The 17660-nt window shown below is 50.2% G+C and overlaps 1 protein-coding gene across 1 annotated transcript in view; it reads left to right on the forward strand.

Annotated features, from left to right (window-relative positions):
• Plxna2 (plexin A2) overlaps positions 1–17660 on the forward strand; it is a gene marked incomplete in the record, with an annotated part of 202644 nt that overhangs the window by 153472 nt on the left and 31512 nt on the right. Inside the window, 2 exon segments of the mRNA XM_005404545.2 lie at positions 10315–10466; positions 16111–16228. Of these exon segments, the coding sequence (XP_005404602.1) occupies positions 10315–10466; positions 16111–16228 (270 nt within the window).

Below are 17660 nucleotides of genomic sequence, written 5' to 3' on the forward strand. Positions count from 1 at the left end.
AAAAAAATAATAGCTTTTCTCTAACAAGCCTCTACTGAGTGCCAGACTCTGGGCAGTTTGCATACTTGCTCCTTAAATAAAAGAGCTTTAAGGTGGCTATAATTATGTAAAAAGTTGGGGAAACAGTACTTGGGGAAGTAAATCATTGTCACAAAGCCACACATCTGGTTAGTGGCTGAACAGGGGTTGAAAACCAGCACCTCTGGCTTGCGAAGGTAGCCATGGGGTTGCCTCTCTCAATCAGAGGAACAGAGGGGTCAACATTCCCCCACCTCACCCCACCCCAAGTATGCCCAAGGTGTCCAGGGCCAGAATCCTCTTGGAAAATACCAAGAGACGCCCCACAAACTGGATATCTTGTGAATATAGCCTTTTTACCTGTCTCCCTCAGCATAACTTGGCCCACACTGATCCCTGTGATGGGGAGAACCATGAGGAAGTTTGAGGGTACTTTGGAACTTAGGATAATCACAGTCGCCTTTGGGCTCAGGTGTTTCTTTCACTCCTACCCCAGGTCTTGCCTGAACCTGCCACACTCGGTGTAGAGACGCTGGCACTCTATGTTTGGCTTTTGCCAATGAAAGCAGTGAAGGTTAAGTGAAGGTGGATTCCTCAGGCTGGGGTCTGACCTCTCAAGCGTGTCTGCCTGACAGTAGAGCCCAGAGGATAGGGCCCAGGTGAGCCTCACCTACAGGGGGAGCAAAGTGAAGGCACAGCGGGCTAGAGAGGCAGGGGGCCAGTCCCAGAGCTGCTGCCTCAGCTAGGGGCCAGGAAGCCACCACACTTAAGATCTGAAAGAACATTCCTGTGTGCTCCTGAAGCCACCAACCACATTGCCCAACAAGGGGGTACTAATGCTAAGCAGGGGCACTGGGTTTACAGCCGTCTCTCCACTGACCACTGTCTAAGTTTTACTTGATGAATTTTTCAACTGCTGTAACTTCCCAGACCTCACCAGTCCATGGTTAGGAAATATAAATTCTTTTTAACATGATCTAACATTATCTTAGATACATGTATCTGGGAAAGAAAATCAATTGTAGAAAACAGTGTACACTGGTCTTCAAAACCAAGCCTAAGTCATTTTCCATACTCCAATAGTTTGAGATGATCCATCGCTCCAGCTGCCTCCTGCTGTCCACGTGCCCAAATAATCTAGAAGAAGATGTTTTCCTCTGGATTGCAAATGCATTTGTGAAACTATTTGGAAAGCTGGGACATTTACAAGAATTTATTTGCACGGTTGCACCGCATGTCTGCAAGAAAGGCCAAAAGCCACTGCTCGAGGCCAGAGCAATGCACTGCAATGTTCCCAACCAAAAAAATAAATAAATAAGATAGAAGAAGTCAGCCAGCTTTCCGGAGAAACAAGCCGGCACTCTGATCTCCCGTTCATTTATTTGCAGGCCTCATTAATATAACATCACTGCAACAAACAGCTAACGGGGAAGGTGTCAGAATGAATAATGGAGTTACTCTGCTGAGATAACAATTAGCTTCTGAATGTACTATCAGCTAAGACAGAGCCAGCGAGGAATCATGCCGGGCAGGAGAGCTAGTGCCTCCAAAGCCGTAGATTCCTGCCCAGCTCATCAGCCTACCCAAAAGAGAGTGCACTCACTCACACATTCACACACACGCACACACACACACATACACACACACACAAAGGTGAAGAAGGTGTGACACTGTGCTGTCTTGGATCTACCATCCAGGTGTCTCCAGGGGCCGGGATGGGATGGAAACTCAAAGGCCTCCTGTCAGCATTGCTGACCTCTGAAGTCAGGAGAACAATGAGCAACTGGAAGGGAGCAAGTGACCCAGGAAGGAGAGGATGAGCTGGCGACACAGAGACATGTCTTCACTGGCCAACCCTGAAGCCCCAGTGTCAGACACAGGAGCACTAATATGGAGAGTGGCCATGAGCTAGGGACATAGGACCCAAGGTAGTCCAGGAGCAGCTTCCCTGTGACACCTTCCAGCACAGTGCCAGAAGGTTCCAACATCAGGCTGTCCCTTCTCTTCTCATGAGCCCAGCAGAGGGGGCGGTCAGCCCACAGGAGACACTGGGAGGGCTGCCCAGGCCACAGTGGAATAGGCCACGGTCACAAGCGAGGTTGTCTGCACTTGCCTGCATCCCCACGTGGGATGCTTGTTGTAACAAAGCCATTTGTTGACCTTGTTTTCCCTCTTGACCTCAGTTAGCCTGGCTTCCTCCCAGATCTCTAGATTTCTTAATTGTGAAATGATCATGATAAAAATAATAGTGAGTATTCACAGATGCAGTCTTATCCATAGAACTGCACTAAGCACCTCACTCACATCACCTTAGCTAGACCTCACAACTTTGAGAAATTGCTCTCCTTAGCCACACTTGACAGATGGGGAAGCTGAGGTGCTGAGAGATGCAATCACTTTCTTAAAGTCATCTTGCTAATACATTTTAGAGCCAGGACGGACTCAGTGACTTGACTCTGGAGCCCGCACATTCAGCCTATATACTACCCTCACCCTCTTTCCTGAGCTCATGGAGACAAATAGAATCCTCAGTCCATAGAGTCAGAGAGAGAAAAGCTGGCCCTGAGCTCCTCCCAAGCCTGCTGCAAAGATGGAAGAAGGCTGGTAGTCTCTACTCCAGCATCACGAAGGAAGCTGGAAATGGACAGGGAGAGGGAACCAGGGACCAAGGCCAGGTGGGGCGTGTGGACAGTCAGAGGAACAAGGAGGAGCAGGAAGCCCAGAGAGGTGCAGAGAGCAGGGATGGTGACGGCAACAGCAAGGCCAATCCAGCTCCTCGTAAAGCAGTAGAGTGTGGCCTGGACTAAGCAAAGGGGACCGGAAAATAGGGCAGAGGAAGCCAAGAAGCAGGCTGGTGTGAGTGCTCCTGGCTGGCGACCTAGGGCTCTCTTCTAGGAGCAAGAGGATGGCCAGCCTGGCAATGCAATATGTAGGTTAAAAGCACAGGTTGAATAGAGCTGGCTGTGTTCTGCTCCTCAGTGTAACCTTCAGCAGTTTCCTTAACCTCCGGGGACGCTGTTATTCCCTACCTGAAAAGTGGGAATAATGATAGTACTATTTTCATAACTTGTTCTGAGCCCTCAGTAGGATACAATCCAAACACCCCTGGTATGAGTTCTGACTCATTAATGAGCACCTAATAAATTTTTAAAAATTGTAGGCATCATTACCAGAACACTCTTCAAAAATAACCCAGAAATACTCCCTTGCTTCTATCCTCCTCTCCCACCAACCCTATCAGCCAAGAGACATAACCAGAGGAACACAGCAGCTCTAGGATGGGAGCACAGCTTTCTGAAGTTCCCATGAAGTTCCTCTGAAGCAGACACTCCTCCCCAGGCTCTGCCCAGGTCCTGAGCCTGACTGCAGGAATGTTATCCCCGGCATGCAGCCAGCCTGAGACTTTCTCTGCAGGCGCCCAAGCCCCGGGCTGTCCCGTGCCTTCCGCCCTGCCCCCCGCGCAGCTCTTCGGATCTCCCCAGCTGTAATTAATCGGCTGCATCTGCTCTCGCCCTTGGGCGGCTCTGTGGCACAGTTCCCACTGAACTGTTCAATTAGTGGCTGCAAGAATGAGGGCAGACGCAGCATCCTGGCGGCTGCTTTCCAGGACAGGGCACCCACAGAGAAAAACAAACATGACAGAGTCTGGCAGGAATATGGATCCAGCCAGGGTGCCCCAGCGGAGCACGCCAGGACTCTCCTAGGCCCTGCTGCCATTAAGATGGGGGCTGTGCAGGTGGAGAGCAAACCCTGCCACCCAGAGGCTCCTGGAAGCTTTGCAAAGATCTCAGCACAGGATGGGAAGCTTCCTAGGCCTCAGCCAGGTGCAGGAGCCAAGGTACACCAGCCTTCTCCCACGTCCTGCTGTCCTAAGATGAGGTGAACAAGTGCATGGCCAAGACCTGGCCTAGCCATTCATGTGCGGGCAGGAGTTGCTTCTCAGGTGGGATTTACTGTGCTAGACGGAGCCCTAAAGTGTTTCCTGCACCTTCCTTCTGAATCCTGCAAACCATAACAAGCTTGGCTCCACACTCCTCCAAGTGCCAATGCCCTTAAAGCAAGGTAGTGGCACAACATAAAGCCCCATTAAGGTGCAAATACAGGTTTCTTTAAGGGGAGAACAGCAGAGTGAAATGTGCCTAAAAGGAGGAAGAAACCTAGGGAAAAAAACAAAACCTGCAAAGATAACTAAGGTTTTCTCTTACCACTGGACTTTGCCCAGGGCCAGCCTGGTTGCCATAGGCCCAGGAAAACCAACCTCACAGGCGTCCTCCCTGCGTGTTTACCAATGCTCCAGCCACAGCCTGGGGTGGTCACCATAGAGGGAGGCTGTAGGGAAGTCCCCCTGTCCAGACAGAAGTATCCAGAATGATTGCAAGGCTGAGAGGAGAGTGTCTGCAGAGCAGAGGCCAACAGAACTGCAGAACCTAAGGCCAGGGTGACTTCACTGCCTTCTTCAGTGTCCGGAAGATACTTGGTGAGGAGGCAGCTGCTCAGTCCTCCATTCGGCGAGGGATCAAACCCGAAACTAGCTTAAAGGAAAGCCAGGGAGATTGCAGGAAGAACTTCTTAATGATTCTGATATTAAAATGCTTTATCACTCCCCAGCAGCACACACTTCATTCTTCCAGGGGTCATTAGAGGACGCAGTCTGTTCTAGAATCCGGTTGAGACCAGGTTTCCCAGTAACAGAGAACTGGGAGTATCTATTGTAACTATCTCTATGCCAGGCAGCACGCTAAGTATCTGCTTGATGAGAAGAGTGAGACTGGCCCTGTCCCAGGAGCGCTAGCTACTGTCTTGTCCAGGGACTGAGCAGTGAACAGTGCAGTGTGGTGATCGTCTTGCAGGTGTTCAAAAGGCTAGCAGGGGGTAGGAGAAGGGGCTGCCAAATGCCCCTGAGGAGTCAGGGAAGGTTTCACAGATGAGACATCTTTTAAGCAAAGCTGGACATGATGGACAGGCACTCCTCAGTGGGCTGTGCCTCCCAGCAGAGACCACACCGTGTCAAATGCAAATGAATGTCACATGCTAGAGCTCTAGGAGCCTCTGAGCTCTCCCAGGTCAGCCTTGTAAACCGCTGGAGAGCTGAGCTGGAATCTGGGGAGCCTCCAGTGCAAAGGGTGGGTGGTGGAGGAATAGAAGTTCACCCCGACTCTCACAGTTGCTGTTTCTGAGCTTTCCCCAGCCCTCTACTTCCAGTCCCCACTTCTACAGTCCATGAGGGGGAATTTAGATCGATTTCCAGTCCACATTATAAGCTGTGTTAAAAAGCATGAGGCTGAAATCAGTCAATATCTTCAGATCTTCCTTTTTTTCCTCTTCTTCCCCAGTTCTCCCCAATGCACCACACACACACAAACACACACACACACACACACACCAAGCTGTCAAATCATTTGTTTATAAGAGTATCTCATTCAAAATTACTTCTCTTGGAGGAAGTGCTTGAATTATTTGTCAAACACTGCCCCCACTCCCAGATAGCTACTAGCTGAGGAAAGAAGAAATAGAAGAAAGGGAAGAAAGAATAAAGACTGTTTTGCACAGGGCCAGTGTCCTCTCAAATTCAAGGTGGTAAAGGGGTGATGCCAAGTCCAGACTGTGCTGCTGTGTGGAGCCTGGAACCCACCAAAGCCCACCTGCTCCTGCCCAAGCGCAGACTGCAGGCTACTTCCCAGCTGTTCCCCAGTGTCCCTGCCCGGGTCACTCCGTATCTGTCCTTAGCACCCTGGCCCATGTGTTCTCTGGCTGCATTGGTAGGAGAGTTCCCAACTTCTCCAGGCTCCCCCACCAACACAACCACCCCTTCTTGGGTGTTTTTGTCACCTAGGAAGCTGTGGGTGTGGGGAAGCACAGGGAAGGGGATCAGCAGTTATTGAGACCTTTATCACTCCCCAGCAGCACACACTTCCATTCTTCCAGAGGTCATTGGAGAATGCAGTCTGTTCTAGAATCTGGTTGAGACAGTGTTTCCCAGTAACAGAGAACTGGGAATATCTATGATAACCATCTGTATGCCAGGCAGTATGCTAAGTATCTGCACCAACATACTAGGGAATTCCCAAATGTGATCTCACTTAATCCTCACGTCATCCTTGGGAGGTAGCAGTCTCATCTGCTTTCAGATGAGGACATTAGATCAAGGTCACCTAGCTCTTTAGCATCACAACTGCTGTTCAGATTCAGGTCTACTCAACTCTAGAGGTTACTTGTTCACTTCCTGCTACAGAGCTGCCTGAGCATCAGAAGTCTCCCTTCCCTACCCTGCCCTGGAGCAACCCACAGCATAAAGGCCACCTGAAACCCCAAGCCAGGATGTGTGTCCCTGCCTGCGGTGCTGGCCACCTGTAATGGATCTTCAGCCATCAGCAGACAATTTATAACTCCACCCTGCCCTCTGGCCCACAGCTCTCCCCAACCCTGCAGCCCCACCAGCTCCACTCAGATCTAGTAGGCCTTTCCTGGACTTCTGTTGCCACAGGTGGGGACTCAGCCCATGTGCCTCTTTATAGCCCTTTTAGAAAGGCCAGACTTGTTCCTATTGCAGAATGCAGCCCTGGATGCCCTGCAAACCAATGCTGCTTTTAAGAGAAAACTCTAGGTTCAGTCTTGTAGGGGAAGGGGGCTGGGGACCCTAAAGCTGGCAAGTCTGAAGGGGTGCCCTGTGGAGTTCTGTGCATTCTTTCTCTGGAGAAGAAACCTGTCCCCACTGAGCCACCCCTTGGTAGCCTTCCCTCCACATACTTGGCCCTGAGGAAAAATGAAGGAGCAAGAGGCCAGGCCTTTGCCACAGCGAGCTGCCACATAACCATCCCAGGCCTCTACTCAGGCCCAGCTCTGCTAGGCATTAGGGGCAGGTGCTGTCTTCCGGGTGACTTCCTCCATTTCCTGGTGCTCCAAACACAGACCTCCATCTTGGCCTCTTTGACTTTTGAGCTGGGGAAGAGCAAGCGTGTTCGAAGGCACAGTGACTTTTAAAGTTCATTTTATATACAGGAACCTCTTGTGTGTGGTAGACCTAGAGGACATGTTATACAGTGAAAGGTGTGGCTGAGGAAGTGAAGGAAACTACAACGTTAAGGACCACAAAAGCCAGGCCAGGAATTAGGGACTTTGCCTTGGTAATGGTCACAGCCATTGAGGGTTTTCAGAACAAATGCTTAGTAACTTGGTCAAGTGCATGCTTCCCCTGGCAGCTGGGCAGGAGGCAGATTTGTATGGAGAAACATAGAAATTCTTGCAGTTAGAAGGAGAAGATGGGGTTTTGCTTAACCCCTGCTCTGGCACACAGATTCCAGGCACATGGGAGTGAGAACCGATGGGGCCTGGTGACCACATTAATGATACATGGTAGGCAAGGATATGTACAAGATTCTCAACTGGGTGTACAGTGATTCCATTAACCTTGAAAGAGCATCAGAGAGGATAACTGGGCTTGGGTGGGAAGAAGAAAAATCAAGAGTTCATTTTTAGACACGGAGAAATTTGAGGTGCTTGAGGGACGTGAGTGGGGAAGTGCGGATGTCCAGTACCAACTGGATATATGGCTACAAAGCTCGGGAGAGAGGGCTGAGCCAGCAATATAGATGTGGAAGTCATCAGTAATGGAGGTCTGAGGAGTCCTCTTACAAATCAAATAATCCCCGCCTCATCTCTGATTTTGAGATCCAGACTTTCACACATCAGGTTTTCTCTAAGAAAAGAAGTATAAACCACACATCCCTTGTACGCTGCAAACAGGACAGTGGCTCAGTTGTGCCCCAGCCTAAACTCTCTTGCTACCTATGCAAGGTGGTGACAGCAAAAGGCATCACCTGGAAAGAAACCACCCTTGAAGACCAACCTTCCACAGGCATCAAACCTGGTTTAGAGACCCTAGAGGACCCCGATTCACCTAGACTGAGCTGTTTTCTGGACCTACCAATCTCTGTGACATGTGTCCTCATGTCAGGGTTCTAACACTCGCAAACAATTTTAGAGGGAGGAGTGCTCTTTCTCTAAATACTGCCGGCCAGCTTAGGCTCCTGGCAGACTGTGTCAGCAGCCTGACCACTCAGCACCCCAGCATGCCCACAGGGCTGACAGGACCCTCGAATGCTGGAGGTGGAGGCAGCACTTGCCGTGACTTAGCAGCAGCAAGGAGCGAGCCTGTGGGCCCTGCCCATTCCACAGAGTCTCCACACTGTCTCTGCCACACACTACCTGCAAGGTGGAAATATTTTTAGGCTTTCCAGAAAGATTTCATTTCAGTTTTTCTGAAAGGTTGTAATTAACTACAGTGAGCAAAAGACGTATTTTTAAAAATAAAAGTGGGGGAAGGCCCGGGGAGCCAATCACCACAGTTTCATCACCTCCTTCGGGCAGAGGAGTTCAGGGCATCCAGGTGGCTGGAGGAGGGAGTGGGGAGCCCCGGGAGCTCAGTCCCGTCAGTCAGTCAGTCGAAGAGAGCCAGGCACAAAGGCTCTGCTGCTGCCCTCCTGGGTGGCAGGGCGAGAGCCCTTCCCTGTATCTTACTGACAAGTGTCCACCTCCCACACATTGGAGCCCAAGGCTTGCAGGAACTGTGCCAGGGGAGAGAGGAATGGCCAGAATGTGTTATTGTTGGGTATTTTTAGAGTCTCCTGGAGCTTCCGGTCCCTCCGGCCAGCTCTTTCCTCCCCACACTGTCCTTGCCCCACCCCCACAGAGAGTCATCTGAGTCCCCTGCCTGTGCCTCCTTGATTCACTCCATGCGTCTTGTTTAGTTTCATTCATAAGGTGGGATATTTTCGTCCCAGAAAAGGGAATCAGAACCACAGACAAGGTGACCTGACTGAATGAGCCCCAGTAAAGGATCCACATGCCAGGAGGGAGGCAGGAGCACTGTCCAAGACCCCTGAAGAAGACAGGGCTTGATTGGTAGCAGAACTTGACATGCACATCACAGGAAGGAAAGAGCACCCCTCTGGGAGGCAGGAGAAGCATTTCCACCTGTACTCACCTATCATCCCCCTAAGGCAGCATGGAAAGGACGCGGGGCTGCAGCTCTACCCAGAGGCACCACCTAGGGACCCTAAGGGACTGTTGGTCTCCATCAAGTCCCCTTCCCCCTGTCCCTCCCTCTTCCATCTGCCTTTCTTATGCTGCACTGAGAAGAGTGCTGGGCATTTTTCCAGTAGCTGCTTGAAGCCATGGGTCCATCCCTCACTCCTAGTTCTCATTCTTCTCCTTATAAGCTGAGGCTGTTAGCATAAGACACCCTATGATCTGAAGTCTTTCCAGTTCTGAAAGTCTATGTTCTTCTGCTAAGATTGCGTCCACCGCTGAGTTTTTGCTACTTTGGCTGACCATAGACCACAACGTATGGATTAATTCACTGAAATTTGTTGAATCCTGAAGAAATGCATTTTTCCAAGAACGTAATGTGTTCCCAGACAGAAGTTTCTACCTTGGGAGAAGCCGATTCTTCCATCCTGTTTGCTGTTGGGTCAAAGCAAAATGAGATAGTCAGCATTTGGTGGCTGATTTTTTAAATGAATAAATAAATGATCCTTACTAACAAGAAGTCAGAAAAGATTGGGAAAATCCTAAAGTCATTTCTTTTTGGTCCTAGCATGTGTCACAGTATATTTTTTTTCAGAATAAAGGCAAACACATCATCGCCCTGCAGCCACACCTAATTCCATCCCACTCCAAACTTGCAGGGCTTTTCCTCTCTCTCTTATCACCCTAGACCCTGGATCTGAGTTATTTATGAACCTTTGTTATTTGAGCTGCCCTGACTGCAAGTTTCTTGAGGGCAAACCTGCTGTGTATTCATCACTGTACCGCCCACACACAGGGTCCAGCACACCAGAGTGGCAGTAATAACACTGTCACCAATATAAAGCCCTCTGGCTTGCAAAAATGCTCCAAGCACACCTTCTCTTTGGGATTCCCAAGCCCCTGCCAGGTTGGTAGACTTAATACTCTCTTCACCACTAAGAACTGCAGTGTGGAGAGATTATGTGACTTGATTGCAATCAGGCAACTAGAGAATTAGAGGGTTCTCAAGCAATGATTTTCTGCCTGAGGTCCAGAATGATTTCTGGTAAGTTTTTCTAAATATTTATGAATGATGAATGAATGGCTTAAACAAGTAAGTCACATTAAAATAGAAGATGACCTTAGGAGCCTAGATAAGCTAAGGAGTGTAAAAGATACACACGCACTTCACCCAGGTTCCCAGCATCTGTCAAGGTCCTTAAACCCAGGCCTACCTCCTGCTCCATGCATGGCTTGACTGGATTGGCTAATTCCACTTCCCTCCTGCAGATTTTGACGGTGTCTGGACCACCTGAGGGAGGAACTCGAGTGACCATCCACGGCGTGAACCTGGGCCTGGACTTCTCTGAGATCGCGCACCATGTGCAGGTGGCTGGGGTGCCCTGTGCGCCCCTCCCAGGGGAGTACATCATCGCTGAGCAGTGAGTCCCCTGCCAGTCCTTTTCCCACGGGAGCAGAGGGGTGCCAAAGGAAGATTATCCCCTCTTCCTCTCTGCAGTGTATCCAGGATTTGCCTCCGGTCACCTGCTCCCCCATGGAACTCGCCCCAGGAGCCTCCCAAGTGCACACCTACCCCAGCTCCACCTCAGCGCATCCTGTTCTGTTCGATTCCCTGTTTCCTGCTTCCTCTGGCACCAGGGCCCCTCATTCCATCTTCTGCCCAATGGTGTGACTAAGCCACTGTCCTGATAAGCTCAGGCTCCTCCCAGGCCTCCTGGGCCCCTCTTGCCAGCCCCCATTGGAATGCATCCTGCACGGTGGGCTGCGGGCAACAATTTGTTTAGTGCATGGGGTTCTGACAGCAGCTTAATCCGAGCAGGGCCTCCGCCGGAGCAAATTCATTTATTTCACTAAGGGAAATGTCAGCTGGAAATTAGAAAATAGGCACGTAGTGGCGGACAGGCGAGCGGGGCTCTGGGAGTGACATATGTTCCAATTTAGGGTGTTCATTTGGCAGCAGCAAGCACTGTGAGTTGCTGGGCAGGAGGTGGGCACAAAGCTGGAGCAGGAGGGTAGAAGGAAGGATGCTTCCTTCTAAAGGAGAAACGGAAGACACTGCCAGCTCATTCTGCACGACTTGTCATGTGCATTTGGGTCAAACCACCCCTACTGTATGAGAAGACAGCTCACCCTGCATGTGGTAGAAAGAGCAAGACCGACAGCTTGACTTCGGGATAGGGACTTCCCGCTACTTCCGCTGCTCTGCAGCTTCAGCCCCTGCGCCTGACCTCCCAAGAGCCAGCCTTCCACAGCAACCATAAAGTTCACATCACTTTATCTTTCATCAGCACTTTTTAGTTAACAGGACGCTTTCTCATCTACTACCCCATTTTTAATTGGTTAGTGGTCTGACAGGTAAATTACTGTTACTGTCACTTTTGCAAACAGGAGAGAGCAAAGGACTCAGGGAGGTGAAATGACTTGCACAGTTCATGCCGAGGCAGAACTGGATCACAAGTCTCCTGACCCTTTGTCCAGGACTCTTGTCTTCCACAAAGCCAGGGTGCAACTGTCCTGCACAGGAGAGGCCTGAATGTTCCGTGACTTATCCGCATGTGGCTTTGGGGCTCAACAGCCGAGATTCCAGTGTGGCCCAAGAAGGGTCAGAGCAGAAGGGCTGGGTTCCTAAGCTTGAAAAGCTGAGACTACAGACAGGAAGGAAAAAGAGTTGACCCGATCCTCCCCATCCTGCAGTGCCGATCCTTCACTAACAACCTCATCCCTGCAAAGAGCAAGTCCCGGAGGAAAGGCTGGCTGGGAAACACACAGGAGTGGGGAGGGAAATGATGTAAGAAGTGTTCAGAGCCAGGAGCAGAAGGGAAAGCTGCCAGGGCAAGAGCAGCCTGGCCTACAGAGGTGGCAGCAGCCAGCCAGACAGACTGTACCAACCCAATGCTGGGCTAGATTGCACTAGGCGCTCAGTCATACTGAGCCCAAGTCCACGCTGGCCTGCAGGACCCGCCTAGGGCCTCTGGATACAGGCTATTCTCCAACTTGTTCTGAGAGGAGGGAGGGGTCACACTTTGAGCTGAAAAGTGCACATTTCTGGGCAGCTGGACCTGAGTCTCATGAGGTTTGGAGCTGAGCCGTGCTGTAGCCCTGACTAATCTACTGGTCAGCTCTGAGACCTTAGCAAGCTGTTCAGTCTCTCTGACGCCTATCAAGTGAATGTGCTAGACAAATGGAAGGGGTTTGAGTTCTGTTTACAAAGTCAAATGTGCTCCACTCACCTCAAGTCACAGGAAGAAAGTGCATAGAAATGCCAGGAGAGGGGATGCTCAAGAGCTGGAGAATGGTCACCCTAGGCCCTTGCCGAGGCCGGTGGTGACCCTACAAAGCCATGAGCATCCCCTCCTCGGGCCCATGGCAGACAGGAGACAGCAACACACCCCGAGCCTTATTGGATGCAGCCCTGGTTTCCAGCCGTGCCAGGCTCATTACGACTCTCGAGGTTTTAGAGTTTGTTAACATCATTAAAGCCTCCATCCTGGGCAGTGAGCAGCAGGCACCATCGTTACAGATGTCTGCAAGAGATGAATTTGGCTAAACGGGCTCAGTGCAGAGTCCCGGGCGCGGGCAGGATTAGCAGGCACAGTAATGATTCACCATATGCTTGTGCCGCACCATCTATCACTCGGCAATTAGGCTAATGTTGGTTAAAGGGCCCCGCTTAGTCCTGTAATCAGCACCCCACGGGTCTGCGGAGGGCCTTGTGATTGAGGAACAGGATGATCTCTGGGCCATGGGATGCAGGTTAAAGCTGTGCTCAGCCCTCCTGAGACAGGGGCTCTGTATGAGGCACCCCCAGCGCATGTCCTCAGACCCCCTACCTCTCCCCTACTATTCCTGTGACCTCAGACATAGCCAGATGGATGTTAGGTCTGTGTGTTTCCCATGACACGAAGCAAGACATCCTTTCTGCAAGTCTGCACGAGATGGTGTGGTAGGGACAAGGGCAATGGGCTGGTCCAGGAGACTAGAGGTCAAGCTGTTGGTGAGCTAGGTGACTCTGAGCAAATCACTATGCTCCAGGATCCTCAGAGGTCTCATCTGGAAAACAAGTATGTAAGAATAGATCTTCTCTACGATCACATCCATGGCCCTTAAGATGCTGAAACAGTGTCATTTGCAGCTCCTCCTTAGAAAGCCTCCTGGGGGCACCAATATGTCTCCAGAAGACCCCTGTCAAATAGGAGGCCAATGTTCAATGTCAGAGCTGGCCAGGTGCTTTGTCCATCCCCTCATTTTACAGAGAAAAAATAGGCCTCTCTAGCTCTTGCCTCCTAATAACATATAAGGGTCCCGGAGCCACTGGGAGGAGACAGAAAAGGCAGGAGGCCCCCTGAAATCAAACCACAGGGCCCAGCTAATGAGGCCTGGAGGAGAGGGTGGTGTGCACTATGGGGTAGCTCCCAGGGCCATAGGAAGCCAGCTACATCCTCCCCACCACCCTCTGCCAGCATCCTCACCTCTACTATTGCCGCCATGTTGGTTCCATCCCCTTCCAAAGGACATCTGGAGTGTCCTGTTAAGTCCAGTGTGGTGTGGAGTAGACAAACGCATGAGCCATGGGGTCAAGCTAGACCCACTCAGTAGCAGAGCCTGAGGGTGGCATGAGCCCCTGTCTGGTGGAAGGCCTCCTTCCTGTCTCCTTGTGGCTCCAGGCATTATGAAGGTTCACCATGAGCTGGGCCGTGATGCTCAGTCCTCTCCACAGCCCTTCTTTTCCCTTGCAACTTCCTTTATCTGCCTTTTCCCTGAGCACAGGAAAGAAGTTCCCACAGCAAACCCAGGCTGGGCCTCTGCACTCTTCCCTGTAGCTCCCAGGAGCAGCGGGAAGAACAGTGAGGCACAGCTGCTTGGTTTCCAGGACTGTGGTCAGTGCTTAGACCTGCACTTAGAATTCTCGGCAGCCAGAACTGAGCACACCCTCCCTCCCTCAGCCCCGGATGAGAAAAGGGTGCAGTGGCTGTCACTAGGAGGGCACCGTGGGCAGCTCGTAGGCTCCTTGCAGCCCAGCTCCTGGCCCTGCCTCAGCCCACCCAGCCAGGGCCACTCAAGTGGCCTCTATCTCCTCGTTGCTCCTCTCCCAGGCATTTGACCCCTAGAGCTTATCTTTTGGAACCTGAACCCTGAGCAAGAAAGTGCCTTCAGAAAGACACTTTGCCAAGAGGCCCAACCCCCCTTCACCCCCTCAGGGGGCTGCTGAGAGCTCTCCTTTCCTGACAGCTTGGAGACCTTTCAGGGTTGCCCAGACTTTTGTGTGTTTTCATAGTTCCTCTCTCCCTGAATTCTCATCAGCAAGGATCTCTCCCTCTTGCTTCTGGAGGGTCGCTCCGCAGTGTCCCCTGGCAGCGCAGCCTAGTCAGAATGAGGGAAGACTCATCTCCTTCCTCCTCTCTCACAGTGAACAATCAACTTCCCTTAGGAGCTCCTTAAGGGTAAAGGAGAATGACAGGGACCCCAGATCAGAGCAGGTGCTGGCACCCAGGAGACAGGATGAGGGCTGCTACTCCAAGCAGGTAGCAGCAGCGTGAAAACCACACATCATACCTTAGATTTAGCTTCTCCAGTGCTCCACTAATGAGGCTCAAGGAGATGGTTACATGTCAAATACTAATTGATCATCACTCTCGTGTTTGTGCCTGTTCATAATTAATTTATTTATTCATAGAGAAAAGGAAAAGAGAATACTCTTCCATCACATCCAGTACTTTCTTGTGGCATCTAATGTGCTAAACGTAATAAGACAGTTATTGCATGTTAAGTAAATATTCGCCAGGAGTGAAAGTACTTATTTGGGATTAACTGTTATGAAGGAGATGGAGACCAGCAGCGTGCCGTGTGTGTGAGCACACAGCATATTTGTTTAATGCAAATTTTATTACATCGAAATGAAATCTCTGTTTAGTTACCTTCCTTCCTAGAGAAGCTGTTGAGATAGCATCGCTCGGTTAAACACGGATCTTTCCCACCATGCCAGGATAATGCCGGGGATTAGCAGAGAGGGGGGTCTGTTTTTCTGACTCCCACTAAGCAAACCTACCAGGGCCACCAGAGAGCTCAGAACTCTTAAACAGGATGGGGTGGCAAGGAGAACCCTTCCTGCCCTCCAAACCTTCCTGCCCTGCATTCCCAGCCTCCCTTGCCCTGAGCCTGGCAGGACTCTCCTCAGGCCCTGCAGTTCCAGGTAGATGGTCCCAGAAAGAACCTGATTCCCTCAGTCCCCACCTTTCCAAGCAGCTGCCGTGTCTAGAGCAAGCAGTGACTAAATGTGCTTGTGTCACTCATCTCAAGCATCAGGGAAGACACACCCAGAGGTATAGATCTGGGCACTGTTCCAGGGAGAATGTGCATACCTCCCTGCGGCTGCCTGTGAGCTCGAGACATGACTTCAACCCAGCGTCAGTCACCCTCTCGTCTCCCAAGCTCATGTGCTCAGCCATGATTGAGTGGGAGCCCAGTGTCCACCGCAGCCTAATGAAATCCTCCGCCTCCCTCCCTCTGTCCACCCAAAGCCCAGGCCTGCACTCCCCCAATTCTCCTGGGAGTGCTGGCTTTCCTGCTCTCACTATCTCAACAGATTATCCATTTCTTAAAACTCACTGCAGGAAAACATTTACAACTGAATCAGCTTGGCACTTAGGCCCTCACTGCCCTTTTAGGAAGGTTAGGAGAGAACACTGGTTAAATTGCAGCTCCTGCCTCCCTCTGTTGAACATTTAGTTTATGCTTCAAATACTGGGAACCTACCCAAGACTAGACACTGAAGACCACAAGATCAGCCACAGAATTAGGCAACATGGTGCAGCAGAGGCATAGAGATGATCAGAGGCGTTAAGTATGATCCAACCCGACCTCCCGCAGTATAGATGAGGCTCAAGCCCAGTAAGGGAAAGCACTTTATCCAGGTCACACAGCTTCATGAGTGGCCAAGCTGGCTCCTGGTCTGCACCAGCACTCCTGTCAGACTGTGCTGAGATGTTCACTGTGACTAGTGAGCAAGCAGGGCAGGGATGGCAGCTCTGGACACGCCTCTTATTGGAAGGTCTGCTCTCTCCTCAGGATCGTCTGCGAAATGGGCCACGCGCTGGTGGGGACCACCTCTGGGCCCGTGCGCCTCTGCATCGGGGAGTGCAAGCCGGAGTTCATGACCAAGTCCCACCAGCAGTACACCTTTGTGGTGAGTGCTGGGTCTGGGCCACAGCCGGTGCCCAGCAGGGTGCGTGCCTCTTCCACGCTCTCCAAGCCAGGCACCACCTGGCTTCCTACCATCCATGGAGGAGCCCCAGAAAGGGAGCATGGGGCCTCACTGCTGACAATCCTGTCTTCCTGGGGTGGGTTGGAATCCAGAGTCCCAGAGGACTCCAAGCCAGAGTTCTCAACAAAGCAAAATGCAGCCTTTCTTCAAAAGTATATTCGAGACAGTGGTGGACGGGGGCTGCCTTTTGTCCCTCCAGTGTGATTACCTTAGTCTACTCCAGACTAATGGGGACACATGATCAGAGGGACCAAGTTTTTTTTTATTATTATTTTAAAAATAAAAGGAGGAAAACATTAACAGACAGACAACATTTTACAACATAGCAAAAGAACAGTACAGACAATACGGTTGTTGTATTACATATTGATATCTTCAAAGTGGCTTCTCATGAAAACAGGTATAGAAATGCAATACTGATCTACCAGACTCATTGACAGTTTCTTTCAGCATAGAAATAGAAGACAGAAGAACAACCATGTTAACTATCCTGTATATACATACAAACAAAATTTCTCATTCTTTCCCTTCTCTTTTCCCACATCCCAGTTGCCCTTTACTCTTGAGCAGTTTCCTATCATTTCACAGTGTCTATCATACCTCCAAGTTTAAATTAACTCTTTCAAGTTTTACACTAGTGAAACAATGCAGTGCTTGCACATGTATGTTTGATTTATTTCACTTATGAGTATGGTCTCTAGTTGTGACCATTTGCCTATAAAAGCCTCGAGTTCATCTTTCTTTACAGCTGAGTAATATTCCATTACATAAAAGTACCACAATTTTCTTATCCAATCCTCGGTGGATGGACATTTGGGTTGCTTCCACATTTTAGCAATTACAAATTGTGCTGCTATGAACATAGGTGTACATACATCACTGTGATATGATGTTTTTAGATCTTCTGGGAAAATACCCAGCAGGGAGATAGCTGGGTTGAATGGGACCTCTAGACCTAGTTTTCAGAAGAATCTCCAAACTGATCTCCACAGTGGTTTCACCAGTCTGCATTCCCACCAGCAGTGGAGAAGGGTTCCTATTTCTCCACAACCTCGCCAGCATTTGTTATTGCTTGATTTCTTAATGCTAGCCATTCTTACTGGGGTAAGGTGGAATTTCAGTGTTTTTTTTTTTAAATTTTAAAATTTTTTCCAAGTTTGTGGGTTTTCTTTTCACTCTGTTGGTGATTTCTTTTGATATGTAACAACTTTTCAATAAGATGAGATCCCAGTTGTTGATTCTTTGAAGTATTTCCTGCACATTTTGGTTTTTGTTCATGAACTCTCTGCCTACCCCTATGTCTTCAAGGTTTTTACCTACTTTCTCTTCCAATAGATTTAATGTTTCTGTTTTA

This window comes from Chinchilla lanigera, unplaced genomic scaffold (genome assembly GCF_000276665.1).
Source record: "Chinchilla lanigera isolate Chin_1 unplaced genomic scaffold, ChiLan1.0 scaffold00088, whole genome shotgun sequence".
Taxonomy (NCBI): domain Eukaryota; kingdom Metazoa; phylum Chordata; class Mammalia; order Rodentia; family Chinchillidae; genus Chinchilla; species Chinchilla lanigera.